Source organism: Eublepharis macularius, chromosome 10, assembly GCF_028583425.1.
Source record: "Eublepharis macularius isolate TG4126 chromosome 10, MPM_Emac_v1.0, whole genome shotgun sequence".
Classification (NCBI taxonomy): Eukaryota; Metazoa; Chordata; class Lepidosauria; order Squamata; family Eublepharidae; genus Eublepharis; species Eublepharis macularius.
In genome coordinates this window covers 89130677-89145629 of record NC_072799.1, presented here as the reverse complement: position 1 = coordinate 89145629, position 14953 = coordinate 89130677, and the positions used below count along the sequence as shown (strand labels likewise).

At 43.9% G+C, this 14953-nt stretch overlaps 1 protein-coding gene across 5 annotated transcripts in view; it reads right to left on the bottom strand.

Moving 5' to 3' along the window:
* The window catches only part of USP46 (ubiquitin specific peptidase 46), a 46636-nt gene extending 43480 nt beyond the window's left edge, over positions 1-3156 (bottom strand). For all 5 annotated transcript variants that reach the window (XR_008597727.1, XR_008597725.1, XR_008597726.1 and 2 more), the window contains exon 1: positions 2646-3156. Coding sequence is in view for 2 of the 5 variants with exons in the window: in XM_054989727.1 (XP_054845702.1) it covers positions 2646-2681 (36 nt within the window). In the remaining 3 variants the exon portion in view is untranslated. The remainder of the gene's footprint in view (positions 1-2645) is intronic.
* Between the last annotated feature and the right edge of the window lie 11797 nt (positions 3157-14953).

Genomic DNA, 14953 nt, shown 5'->3' with positions numbered 1-14953 from the left:
GGGTCTGGTCACAGCCGACACACAATTTTTTAATTTCACTCACACAGACCTTCACACAGAGCTACGTTACCCAAGCTTTTACCCTGAAAACACATTCCTTTTTGTGTTTGTGTGACCTATATATTGCTGCCCCCCCCTGACTCCCTCAAAAGGCTTTTGCTGCCACCAAACCCTTTTGCCTTAGACCTCCTCAGTTTAACTGGTAATATAGGAAGGCTTGTTATAGATGGTAGTTTGACAGAACAGTCAGCATATGTGGGTGGTTGTAAAGTAAGTAAAAACGAATTTTTTTTATTAAACAAAAACAGAACTTTGTAAGAACATAAACAACGGTTGTTGAGTTTTGATAAGTGTATTGGTTGCAAAATAGCTCTTAAGCTCGGTGGTTTCAAAGACAGTTATATATTCACAAACCCAGTCACGCAGACTAATTTTCCACAGAGATTGTAAGTAACATCATAAACTATCATCTAATTGATGCAGACAGATTCATTCAGGCCTTCCCACACAGCTTGCCTGAACTAGCCAGATTACTCTCTTACTCGAATATACACGAACTCCCTCAGGCACACACAAAGTTTGCTTGACTTAACTAGAATTTCTCACAACTCCACTCAGACAACTCAGGCTCCACACAAGTTGCCTGACTTAACTAGAAAAACCTCCCTAACATATACATGGGTGACTGAAAAACTTTCCCTCAGCCCTGATTAAAAACTGCAGTTCACACCTGTTCAATCTACTCACCTATCCAGCACCCCTCCTTCTTTTCTCAGAGGCCTTCATTTTAATTAACAGCAGCAATTTTAAAAAGCCCACATTAACAAGCAGAAATAAAACACTCACCCTTAATTATATGCAAAACATTACAGGAAGGTTTACATTACAAAACAAACCTAGTCCCCCCAAATTGTAAGAGGCTGCGTGGGGTTCCCTCCAGTGGAAGAAAAAGCCTGTGACACTCCCCTACATGGCTGTAAAGAGTAGTGATGTGAAGAGCATCAAACAAGTATTCCCAGTAATATACATGCCACATTACATTTTTTCACAACCCATATTTCAGTATGGAACTGAAATACCCAAAATTACCAAGTGTAGCAAATTAATGGGTCCTGCACAGGAGCTTGTTGTGATGTAAATTCAGAAGTGGAACCCACAGAACCTGCCTCACCTTGTCTGTTTGCCAAAGTACAGGAAGGTGTGAAGTTGGTGCTAATGTGCTGCAGTGCATAACCTGCTGCAAAAGTCATGATTCTAGACCCGGTAGGAACAAAACACCATTTCAAAACTTCCATTTTTCAAAGTGGGTAACTTAAAAATGGGCACTATCATCAAGTACTTAAATACTTGCCAATTTTTTCTACACAAGTCAACTCAGTTTTTTACACTATGATACTCTCTTGTGATGTCAGTGGGCTAACAGTGGAGCAAAGGGTTAAAAGACTGGCATTCCACACTTAGAGTGACAGGGATTTGGGTCAACACATCTGTAACGCCACCTGCAAAACTGTTGAACCACCAGTGTTCTTACAACAATTGTCACATCCCATACTCAACCTGAGATTAACAAATTATAATGCACATTGACAACAAAGATTATTTACACCCCAGGACCAAGGAGTGGCCAAATCTGGAACACATCTCAGGATCCGTTCCTGTTCATTACTCCACTGCGGGATTTTCTTTTCTCTGAGTAGAAGTTTTGAGTTTCATGATAATTTTCCCTACCCCCTTAACAACCTTCAAAGTTTTTTTGTCAGCCAGTTGTCAATCCAGGAGGCTAATTCTTATGCAAAAAGAGAGCATGGAAAATCTTGACACATGGGTCAAGGCAGGGGTCTGAAACCAAATACATCCTTAGCAAAGAACCAGAGGAGTTAGCTGTGTTAGTCTATAGTTGCAAAATAGTAAATAGTCTAGTAGCACCTTTAAGACTAACCAACTTTATTGTGGCATAAACTTTCGAGAACCACAGCTCTCTTCATCAGATGCATGGAGGGTATGGCCAGTTTCTTCATACCCTGCATGCATCTGAGGAAGAGAGCTGTGGGTTCTCGAAAGCTTATGCCTCAATAAAGTTAGTCTTAAAGGTGCTACTGGATTTTTTTACTATTTTGCATCCTTCACAAAGTTCTTTCGCTGCAAAGAAGGTTTACTTTGACCCAACCCTATTTTGAGTACCAATTAATTGCTCGGCTTGAAGGCCGACTATTCTCAATCTCGTTCAAAATGTCTTCATCATCAACATCACCCAGACTAGCTGCGTCCTCAAGAAACAGGGCTTCACGTGTTCGGATCTCGAACACGAGCTCCTCTCCTCGAGCCCGTCGCCTCGCTCGGCTGCAGCCTCCGCCGGTGCAAATCACCGACGGGCAAACGCCCGGTGACCCTTCAGGTGTTCAGCGCCCCTCCTACCGCCCGCCCCTCATCCCGCTGTGCCCCGACCTTTCTTCTCCCAAACGTCTCCGTTTACTCGGAAGTAGGAGCTTTCTCTCCTGCTTTGCAGGCGCTAACCCCGGGGGTCGAGGGCTGCTTCCACTCCCTCCGGTCTCAGGAAAGAGCCTGGCGACGCCCCCCAGGGCGGGAGAGGTCCGGCTCCCCGCGACTGCAGGCGGGCCGGCGGGCCGGGCCGGCGCAGCACTCACCATATTACAGATGGAGGCGATGTTTCTGACAGTCATGAGTCTAAAGGTTGCAGCGATCCTTCACCGCCATCTTTAGAAGGTGAAACCCGGGACGGTCATGGCTGGAGACTCCAGAGGAGGGCCGGGCCGGGCCGGGCGGGGGTGGAGGCGAGAGGAGGAGGAGGCGGCGCTCAGGCTCCGCGGCGGGGAAGGCGAGAGGTCGGCGCCTCGGGCTCCCAGCTGCGCACGAGCGGAGCCCCGGCCCGGGAGGGGGGGCTGGGTGGCTGGGCCGGCCGGCGATCCGCTCAGCAGCGCGGCAGCAGCGCAACGGCCCGGCTGGGTTCGCCCCCAAGCGAGGTGGGCCAAAAGGCGGGGGCGGCTCAGCGGCGCCTGCCCGCTCGCAGCGGGGGACGGGGCTGACTTCAGTCTCCCCCTCCGCCTCCCTCCTCTGCCTCGCCCCCTTCCTTCGCCTTCCCCCGCGGCCGGCGCGGCAGCTCTTGCCGCTCTGCCCCGCTCTCCATCGCAGCGCGGCGCCCGCTGATCCACTTTGACAGCGACGGGGGAAGGGAAGGGCAGTGGCGCTTAGTGGCACGGCCGCCAACCAACCGCTGGAGCGCATCTCGGGCCGGATGGGGGGAGCAAGCCGGGCAGCCAATGCAGACGCGCGGAAGGGGAGCGGCGGACCCGCCCCCTCAGGACCACGGGGGCGGGGGCAAGGGGACGGAGAGGCTCTGGCCCCGAGGGGCTGCCCCCTTGGCGCTCCGGAGTGCCTTCCTGTCCCGCACTCAAGTGTGCAACGTTTGCATGCCCATGGACATTCCGGGCCTGGGCGCGTTAGCGCCTGGAGTGACTTGCAGGTGTGAACAAACCAACACGGATGAAAGAGCAGGGACTAGGGCTTTCTCATCTCGCAGAACGACGCTTTGCTGTAAATTGGTCTCTCTGCTGTGGTGCCAGTTGAGGAAATTTACAGATTGTTAAGGGAGAAGTGATATAATTTTTTTTAGATGGTATATTACTCCTAAAGACGTTGCAAAAACTAATAAGGGTTATAGTGGAAGGTGCTGGAAATGTCAATATGCTGACGGAACAGTCTATCATATGTGGTGGACATGTAAGAAGGCAAGAAAATATTGGACAAATTTATGAAGAGTTGCAAACAATATTAAAGTTTCACTTTGAGCTGAATCTCAAAAAAATACATTTTACATAGTAATATAAAAACACACAGTGAACTTTTAAAATATATGGTGATGTAGCAAAAATGAAGACAGAATCTTGCCCAGATGTGACTGAGTGGATGAACAAATTGTAAGAATATGTGTCTATGGCCAAATCAACTTCTTATATACATAACAGACCAATCTTAGAATTTCAGAAAAAATGGAAAGACTTTTTTGACTACGTAGCTGAAAATTAAGAAAAACTAAGAACAGCTATTATTAAAGTAGACTAACTGTAAAATTAACATTCTAAAACTTTGATTATAAATGTTGAGTGTAAGTAAGTAAGTAAATGAAAGGTTTCTATTTATTAACAAACATACTTATTGACTTCTTCTAATCAGTGAATTGTTGTGTTTTAGGCCTGTTGTCTAGTGATATAAATCTCTTAATGAGAAAAAGGTGGGGGGTTTTGCTTGTATTTTATGTGAATCCCCTTTGGTTTTTTAACATCTCACTCATTGTTTAACAATAAAAATATTAAATTAAAAAAGATAAAGCATGATAATTATGAAGCACAAGCTGTACATATATTACAAATATCAGACCCGTCTCTCAAGCTTACAAATAGAAAAATGTGCCAGTTGAAACAGACCCACCAGGGACAACCTGGGGAAGTGATACAGCAAAGGGGTGCTTGGCTCCCTCGATGAAATGCACCTGGTCGGAGGCAGTCTTGTTCCTTCATTATCTCCCCAAGGTCATACATCTAGGAGAACATCACGAATTGACTTGAGAGTTGGGAATCAGGAAGAGAGGAGTAACGAAAGTTCCCAGAAGCAACAGATTCTCTTGGTCAACATGGGTCATTTGGTTGCAGCAAGCCAAAACCTGTAATCAATCCGTCTATGTTTTTCCTTCCACCTGTTTCATTTCATCTATGGGGCACTGCCTGCATCTCTACCAAGCTTTCCGATTGTTATGTCTCACTGGCTTATGTGTTTATGCTACTACCCAAGTATCTACTGTATGCTCAGCAGTGAATGACAAATTAAGCTCCAGATATTGAATATTATCTAGTCAGCCAGCTTTATCATTTTAATGCTATATGGTCTGTTGGGACTGTACTGGCTTTTTAACAACTGTATCCTATTAGTTAACTAATATTTCTATATTTTTATACAGTAGGGTTTATTTGTAAAGGAGACCACCTTGAAACACAGGAAAGGAGTGGCTTTTTCCAGATCTAGAGAAAGGCTCCTAGGGTTCCCCGGCCTTGGAGCCAAAAGTGCACCTGGCCCTCAAAGAGTTTAGGCTCAGCAAAGGGGAAAAATCATCACTGGACCACTGAATGTTGCAACAGAGGAAAAGAGTCAAAGGTCCTGGGAAAGGACAATAGGGAGTTAGAAAAGGATGTAGGCTGTGAACAGCGAAGACCCCCTTTGGGAAATGTGGAGGGTCTGGGACTGGGAGCCTCTCACTAACCTTGCGCTGTCATTGTTTTCTCTGCTCGCGCGCTACAGAGAGTTAGAGCTCCCTTCTTCAGATAAAAGTACATATGGAGGTTCCTGGGCTTTTATACCTCAGCTCAAAGGTGGGTGTGGTGTTACAAGGAAGGGCATCAGGAAGCAAAGGTACAATGCAACTTAATTCGATGGGAGTGGCGTAGCAAAGGAGAATGTCAGAATACAAAGTTACAATGGTACAATGCTGCTTGATTACAGCAGAAATTAGCCTCGGTAGTGAGATAAGAATCCTATGTGTCTGTTCAGCCCAGGGGGCCCATTGTTCTGAATTTGTAGATGAACTCTGCTTCAGCAATCTCATGTTGTAATCTCTCTCTGAAGTTTCTCTGTTTGAGGGCAGCCACTTTTAGGTCAGCAATGGAATGTCCTGGAAGATTAAAATGTTCTCCCACTGTTTTTTTGAGTTTGTGGTTTATAATGTCAGATTTATATCCATTTATTATTTTGTCCAATGTAGAGAGTGGAAGGACATTGCTAACACCTGATATAACATTGGAAGATGAGCAACTGAATGGACCTGAGATGGTATAACCGGTGTTGTTAGGTCCAGTGATCGTGCTATCAGAGTGAATATGGGGACAGACTTGGCATCCTAGCTTATGGCAGGCCCTGGTCCCAGAGTCCGTGTCAGTGTTGGGAAGTACATTGTTAATAGTGAGAAGTTGTTTAAGGTTTGGAGGCTGTCTGTGAGGTTTGTCTCCCAATGCTTGTGAGAGAAGAGTATCATTGTCTAGCATTATACATTTATATCCTGACATCTTCCCTTCCCTTTCAAGCTGCATTGTACCTTTACATCCTGATGCCCTTCCTTGTAACACCCCACCCACCTTTTGGCTAAGATATAAAGGCTCAGGGATCTCCATTCCTGCTTGTATCTGAAGAAGTTAGCTCTGACTGTCAGAAGCTCATAACCTGAAGATCTTGTTGGTCTGGAGGTCACTGGATCCAAATTCTGCTGTTCTACTAAAGACCAACACAACTGCTCACCTAGAACTGTGTGGAAGCCTAAGAGCCTAATTCTGTCTAAGTCAAGCAAACTGTGTGTGCACCTGAGTCAGTCTGTGTGTATCTGACAGAAAGTATATCTTCTGTCAAAGTGAGGCAGGCAAACTATGTGAGCCTGGAATCAATCTTTAGGTGTTTATTTACAGAGAGGATTCTGGCTAAATCAAGCAAACTGTGTGGAAGCCTAAGAGCCTAACTCTGTCTAAATCTGGCAAACTGTGTGTGCTCCTAGGAGAGAGAGAAACAGTGTAATCGCAAGAAGAGTTACTCCTGTCTAATCCCAATGAAATCAACAGGCTTAGACTGGAGTAACTCTTTTTAGGATTACACTGTAATCTATCTCAGTCAGGCAAGCTGTGTTGAAAGGCCTGAGTGAATCTGTCTGTGTGGATGAGATGAGAGTTTAGTAGTGAAGTTCTGTGTGGAAAACTAGTTCGTAAGACCGTCTGTGAATATACTTTTAAGAATATATAATTATTTTTGAAACCACCAAGCTTAAGAACTATTATGAAACCAATATGCTTATCAGTTTGCTGCAACCCTCATGCTTATAAATAAATTCTACTTTTGTTTAAGCAAAAAGATTCCCCACCCTTCAGGACAAACAGAGACTGTGGTTAATATATCTCATGGGCCTTAAAGATTGTGATCAAGTCCTGAAACCTCCTTGACCAATCAGATTCTTTGGACTTCAATCTTCTTATATTAGGCATAATTGAAATCTCAGCTACTGCAGAACTTACTGTTTTTATATGTGCATGTTTCTATTGGCCCCACCCTAAGCAAATTCAACAAACTGCTGTGTTTTATGGACTATTTTCCTGTGAACAAAACTGTGTTTAAAAAACAAAACAAGAGTGGACTTCAGTCCACAAAAACTGTCTCCACGATAAAGGACTGCAGATTTAAGGTGCAACCAGACTTCTGCAGAATAGCTTTATCACCCCCACTGAAAAATATAAGAGCAAAAATCAAGATTGCTGGACTATAAATCATTTGGATATGTCCTGTATTTAATAGTGCAAAATAGCCAGGAAAGCAAAAACACAAAATGCTAGTATGGCAGGTAAGTTGGGTAGACCCCACCTCACACACCCACACAGCTTTCCACATCCCTTTGCCACCCAGGCAGGGGGTCCACCACATACCTCCTGTCTACTCTCCACTATTGCAGGCAGAGAGCCTTGACCCAAATCCTCACAGGGGCCCCTCTCTCCTCTCCCAGAGGCTCCACCAGACAGACAGACAGCCAGTTCCCTGTCTTTGCCTCCCCTCACCAAGATACACCCAGGGCTACTGGGGAAAAGGGAACTCAGAGGTTACTGTCCCTATAAATATGCCGCCACCCTTTAACGTGACCAGAGTGTGAGAGACCTGCGTGTGTGAGATATTTTCCCTCAGCCAACGATTTCAAGCCAGCCAGGGTTAAACAAATAGAAAAACAAACTTTATTTACAAGATGGAACAAAGGAGTGAATGGTTTAAAACTCATAAATGAACTGAGGTTAAATGAAATGTTTCAGTGTAACAGAACAGATTAACAAGCTGCTCTCTTTCTGCTGCCTCTCTGAGCAGTCTCTAACCCTTCTCTCCCCAAGTCCCTCAAAAGCCATATTTTCCCTCAAACAGGCTCTCTAACTCTGATTGGTCCAGCATTCCCCTGCTCCCATTGGCTATTTCTCAGGCGAGGCAGAGCTGGAGTCAGTCCTGTCCATCTCAGCTAGTTTTCAAAACAGTATCAGAAGGATATGTACCGTGAACAATTGTTTCCATTGTATTCCTCCGTGACAAACAAGAAGCCCTGTGTTTTCTTTCTGTGGTGAAACAAGGGTGGGGAGGGGGGGAAACTATTTTTAACACAACAGTGCTTATATAATTTTTTTCAAAGGTCACAAGAACCCCCCTGCATTTTCTTTTAAAAGCTTGCTGAGTGTTTGGTTGAGATTACCGCCAACACACATTAGCAGAAAATTTCCACTTGGATTTTCAGTGGATGGACTCCCCTAACCAGGAAAATAGTAAAAAGTCCACTAGCACATTTAAGACTAACCAACTTTATTGAGGCATAAGCTTATGAGAACCATAGCTCTCTTCGCCAGATCCCATCTGGCGAACAGAGCAGTGGTTCTCGAAAGCTTATGCCTCAATAAAGTTGGTTAGTCATAAAGGTGCTACTGGACTTTTTACTATTTTGCAACTACAGACTAACACGGCTAACTCTTCTGGATCTTAACCAGGACAAACATTGCTTTGAACCTGTATGTCTTTCTAGACAGAGCCTGCAGCCTGCCCCCACATGTAGAGAATTAAGGTGTCTTGACAGGCAGAGTTGCCAACTTCTGGTTTCAAACATGATGGGAAGAGCCAGAGTAGGTAATCCTTGCACTCCATCCTGGGCTAGAAAGATAGATAGAAAACTAGCCTTTTACACCTTATCACTGCAATTACTGCTCAGTATGGGATATGTTCAAGCCCAAAAGGCTATTAAGCAGAGAATAATAGAGGTTGAGAGGCAACATGACTTAAATAGAATCAAAAGGTTTCTATTTGGTCCTGATCTCATGATTAGTCTAACTCCTCCTCTTTATAATCTGGCAAATCATGAACACAGGCAGGGCTTTTTTTCAGGCGGAACACGGGGGAACGGAGTTCCGGAACCTCTTGAAGATGGTCACATGGCCGGTGGCCCCACCCCCTGATCTCCAGACAGAGGGGAGTTGAGATTGCCCTCCGCGCTGCTGAGCTAAGCACGGAGGGCGATCTCAACTCCCCTCTGTCTGGAGATCAGGGGGCGGGGCCACCGGCCATGTGACCATTTTCTCTGAGGGCAGCCCACTGAGTTCCACCACCTCTTTTCCCAGAAAAAAAGCCCTGAACACAGGAGAACCTTCACATTAATGCGTTGGGACGTTTTGCCCTCTGCTGTACTTGAAGGTAGATACAGAAGAATCCCACTAGAAGAACATTTGTGTCCCTGTGGTGAGGGGGAAATAGAAACATTAGAACATGTTATCTTTGACTGTAAGATATACATGCAGCTACAAGATGACTACATAAGGCCATTACTTTCCACACTTCCGGGAAGACAGAGAGCTTCCCTCCTTTCAAAAATGCTCTCAGATAGATCCAAGGACATAACATATAAGACTGCCAAATTTGGTAGGTTGGCAGTGAAGAGCAGGAGATGGTTCATTTCTAAATAAGATCTTGTATATGGTTTTATGATATTTGGTTTTTTGACATACTAAATTCTAAATGTCAATTTTTTAACATAATGTAATATAAGGCAATTTAATTTATTATTACACTGATGTCCCTTTTAAACAGTATGCTCTATTTTTATTCTTGTAATACCCTTGCTGGTCTCGGACAGTAATAAATTTGTTGTTGTTGTTGTTGTTGTTAGGCTCTAGGAATATGATTATTCTGGAGATGAAACAGGATGAAATGGGTTAGGGACTATAGACTTCACCACTATGTTGCCTTACTGTTGTTTTAAATATGTGCTCCTATGATCTACCTGTGCTTCATGTTGTCTAATGTCAGCCCTTGAATTGCTTATGTTCTGTTTCAGCATTTCTTCAACTCTGTATTGGATCCTTGCTAATGCTATGTCTTTGTGAACTTGTATTTATTTACCCTTTGGCATTGTTTATGGCAATGTCCTCAATATTGACTGTACTAATCTCACACTGTGTAATCCCACACTTGAGTCTCGGTGAGGAAGGCAGACTATAAATGACATAAATAAAAATAAATAAGAAATATTCCAGAGCTGAACTTGTTAGGCTGGGATGGAGGCTACTGAATTACGGGTGGAGATTGATAGAATCCGGTGGACAAAACTTGGCAGTATATGAATTTGGCTGGCAACCCCTGGGAGCTTTTGAGGGTGGGGCAGGCTAACATCGTGTTGCTTGTCACTTGTGGCTACATACCCAGGAGTGACGTTGTAGCAACACTTCTTTTTTCTTGATTTAGCTCCTGCTGCTCCACTCAGCAGCAGTGGGAGCTTGGAGCCCAGTGGCAGGAGGTTTTCCACTATAGCAGGGGACACATCTGACTTTTTTCAAACGCCTTTGTGGTTACCTGATAAAAACATGGTTTTACTGGTCAGACCCTAGTAGCTATGCTGGCAGTACACTTGTGCATGTTTAATATTTATTTATTTATTTAAAATATTTATACACTTAGTGAGTGGATACTTTATGTATTCAGCATTTAATGAATCTGCCAACTATCAAATTTCTGGACAAAGGTCCCATAGCAATTGCTCTCTCTCCGTGTAGAAAACCTCTTGTTTTAATCCTTAACTGCCTCTTTATGTTTGAGAGTGCTGCCATGGATCTTCCTGATTCATTAAATGCTGAATATATAAAGTAGGTTATGGCAGACCCGCCCCCCCCCTTCACTCCCCGACTGTGAGGCAGATTTTCCTGCCCAAATTCAGTTTGCCTGCTTTGGCTGAGTAGCCCTAAGTAGCATGTTGTTCCTTGTGTTTTGAAAGTCGATCTGTCCCACCCTGACAGATGTAATTTTGGCTTTTTATCCCAGCCTAGGAACTTGATGGGGAGAAGCAGGAGCCATTTCCTTTTTGTTGGAAATAGCACTGGAGACTGTATAACATTCAAAAAGAATAACTTTATTTAACAGGCAGGGATTGAATAAGTGTAGTCAGTGGATTGAAATGTGAGGTAAAATTTTGTTGGTAGTACAGAATACACTTTAAGTAACAGGCAAAATAGTTTCCTTGAAGCTTCGTTTCTTATATTCTTAGTTCTTAGCAGTGAGAGATGTTTTACTTGCTACTTTACAGCAACAATGTTTCTTCACAGAGTTCCCTTTGACAGCTCAGGTTTCCTGGAGTTAGTTTTAAACTGTTTTCCCTTCACAACAGACCCGGGGTCCTCCTCAGAGCCAACCCCCCCTTTAGACACTTGGCGGGAATTAATCTTCTTCTCCAACTGTGAGCCCTTCAGCTGTGTTCTAACTGACCAATCAGAGAGGAGGGTGCAGCCTGTCACTCAAGTGCTACAATCCAAGCAATAGTTAACTCTTTCCCTCCCAGCTCTATTTTGGTGCTGCACTTAGGAAACATGCTTTAAAGATCTGTCCGTCAAATGTATTAACTATTTTTTTTTTGCTGGCTGTAAATTATGGCTTTCCATTCATATAGCTTTTCCATATGCAGCTCAGCTTTGTGTACATAATGTTTATCTTTGTTATAGGTGTCACTTTAAAATGTTCCCTGCCTTCTACTGGATAAAAGGTTGAGTAAGGTTGTTGTTACCATACCATTTGGGTAACTTGTTCAGCAAAGAAATAACAACAACAACAACAACAACATTTTATTTATATACCGCCCTTCAGGACAACTTAATGCCAAAGCGGTTTAATGTTGTTATCTGCCCTGAGCCTGCTTGCGGGGAGGGCGGAATATAAATACGATAAAATAAAAATAAATAAAAAATAATATCATACTTAAATTATTTACAGTGGCTTTTACAATGTGTCCCATTCTTCATAAATACCCCCAAAATGTGATCATCTGATAATATAGCCATTCCCGCTCCTACTCCACTGCTTAATTACTTTTCTTAAAGCTGTATTCCTATGCAAGTCAGACGTAGTATGATAGCTTTTCCATATGCAGCTCAGCTTTGTGTACACAATGTTTATCTTTGTTATAGGTGTCACTTTAAAATGTTCCCTGCCTTCTATTGGATAAAAGGTTGAGTAAGGTTGTTGTTACCATACCATTTGGGTAACTTGTTCAGCAAAGAAATAACAACAACAACAACAATAACAACAACAACATTTTATTTATATACCGCCCTTCAGGACAACTTAATGCCCACTCAGAGTGGTATACAAAGTATGCTATTATTATCCCCACAACAACCAACACCCTGTGAGGTGGGTGGGGCTGAGAGAGCTCTGAGAGAGCCATGACTGACCCAAGGTCACCCAGCTGGCTTCAAGTGGAGGGGTGGGGAATCAAACCCTGTTCTCCAGATTAGAGTCCCGCTGCTCTTACCCACTACACCAAACTGGCTCTCAAATCATGAATTATACATTGCCTAAGAGTCATCCAAAAAAGGAAAATACAACATATACTGCAATCCTAACCAGAATCCTACTCAGATCTATTCAATAGGATCTTGGGATCATGCCAGTAAAATATTAATTCACTGGCATGTGCTTTTCTTTTTGTTAACAGAGTTGCCTAGTAAGCAGAGAAACGTGGGACATGGGAGCCTGTGTTATAGAGCGTGCCTGGGAGACAGAAACAAACTTACACTCAGAGCCTTAACTTTAGAAAAGAAATAAGAGTTAATTATTGTAGGAACTCTGTATGGGATAGGAAAGATATGAGACCGATCTCTATCTAGCTATCTAATCTAAGGATGCCAGTGGGTGGAAAGATGGCAAGTCCTGCATCTTTAGAGGAAGACCCTGAGAATAGCAGTTTACACATGAAAGGGTAGTGCCTGGGCAGCAAAGAGCAAAAGGGTAAGCAGATCCTTGACCTCGCTATCTTTCAGACTCTCTGGCTTGTCCCCCCTTGCAACCTAAGTAAGGGACACTGTTCACTCCCTCTCTTCTTGCATTCCCCCCCCATCCCAAATAAATGTTGCTAAAATACTCAGTTAGCCAGAAAGTTGTTCTCAAACGCTGTGTTCCAGAAAAAAAAAAACATCATTCAGAGGTTAAAAGGATTATAGACAAATTCATGGAGGATACTTCTATAAACCCTTGAATAGATCCACTATGTTTACAGGCAGAGAAACTCTAGTCCCAGGAATTTTGAGGCAAACTTGTTTGTTCTGCTGCCTTCATGCTCAGCTTTTGAGAGCAGCCCAGCAGTTTCTGGCTGACTCCTTTAAGGGAACAAGATTTGTGGGAAATGTTTTATGGTCATGTTCATAATCCAATTAGCTTCAATGGAGCTGCTCTGCAGAAAATAGTCTGAAAGAGGTCTTAAAGAAAGAGAAAAAAAATAACATATTGTGGAAGTTTTGAATGGTGCTTCTGTCTTTGCAAAATACACACTGCATCTGTGCGCTCTTTTCTCCTCCAGGATTTGTATACGGTAGCCTTGAAGCACTAATTGCAGAGTACATGCACCTTAAAAGCCAAACAGTGTGTTACTGTGACAGCATGTGGGATTCCAGCTGAACAAGTTATTTTCAGCATAATTTTGTTAGGCCCATATTTATACGGTTACTAATATATCCATGTGTTATCAACAACCAGTTCTAAATGAAATGTCATTTGTAAGTTATATTACTAATACTAAAAGCACATACACTGTGGTTTGTGGGACATTTGCAGTGCAATCCTGTGCAGAGTTACTCCTGTGTGTGTGAGAGAGAGAGAGAGAGAGAGAGAAAGAGAGAGAGAGACCTGACCAAGGTCGCCCAGCAAGCCTGATGTCCAATTGCAACTTTTCATAATTGCATTCCTTGTCTGGCACTCTGCCTACACATCCTCCGTTTTCATTGTATTGTTCTGGCTCTGATTGGTATCCAGTATCCAGTACATTCAGTTGATCCAGATCTGGGTTTCAGGGATACTAAAAAAAAAAAAATGGTATCCCTGAAATCCAGGTCAGATTCTCTAATCTAGTTAGAAAATCCCGAATTTATCCAGCCATTATTCCCTATGGGGAAAACTATTGCAGGGGGGGGGGCTGGGGAGCATTTTTTGAGCAAACTCCACCAGATTTGCTGAGAACCTACTCCTGATCATCCACTAAAGATCCCCAGATTTCAGGAAGATTGGACCCCCGGGGTCCAATTCTATGGGCCCCTGAACAAGGTACCCCCCCCCCAGCCATTCTCCATTGTTTCCTTTGGGGAAACCACTTCCAAGGCTTTCCAGGCAAAGGGAAACTTTAAGCAAAGGCAACCCCAGTGCAAATCCCACTCCCATGCAAGCTGAGCCTGCAGAGTCCAACAGAACTGAACTACAGCAAAGGAATCTGTGTTAAACCAGAGAATCCTCCCAAACTGAAGCCAGGGGCATGATGCTTGCAGGAGTTGTGAAGTTTAAAGGGCATGAAGGGCTCTTTTGGAGCTCTAGTGAAGGTGGAGGGGTGGGATGGGAATCCATCCACTCTGCACACTGCCTCCCATCTTCCACCAGCCTCTCACCACTATCCTGCCACAACGTAAAGCTTGCTTCTTCATGTCACTTCTCACTCACTCACTTGCTGGCGGGCTGCTACTCTGTACCCCACCAGCCTCTCACCTGCCTCGCACTGCTCTCCTGCCATGGTGCGAAGCTTGCCTCCACTTCATGCCACCCACTTCTCACTCACTTGCTGGCTGCTCCACTGGCTGCCTGCTTTTTCTCCTCAAGGGCTATGCAGTCAAATAATCCAGCCCATCACAGTTTGGCTCCCTGGATTCAATCCAAGATTTTCCAAAGCGATCCAGCATAGCTTGATTATGCTGGATTGGCTATTTTGCTGGTTCCTGAATCCTGCAGTGCCCACATCTAGGATCTAGTACTAGGGTATGTGGGTAGAAAACCATTTCTTAATGGGTATGAATGGCTAGTGGTGGATATCTTATGTGACTTCTGGACTAAGTAGGTCTTGAGTTTGGCAGTACCTGGATGTATAGTACTC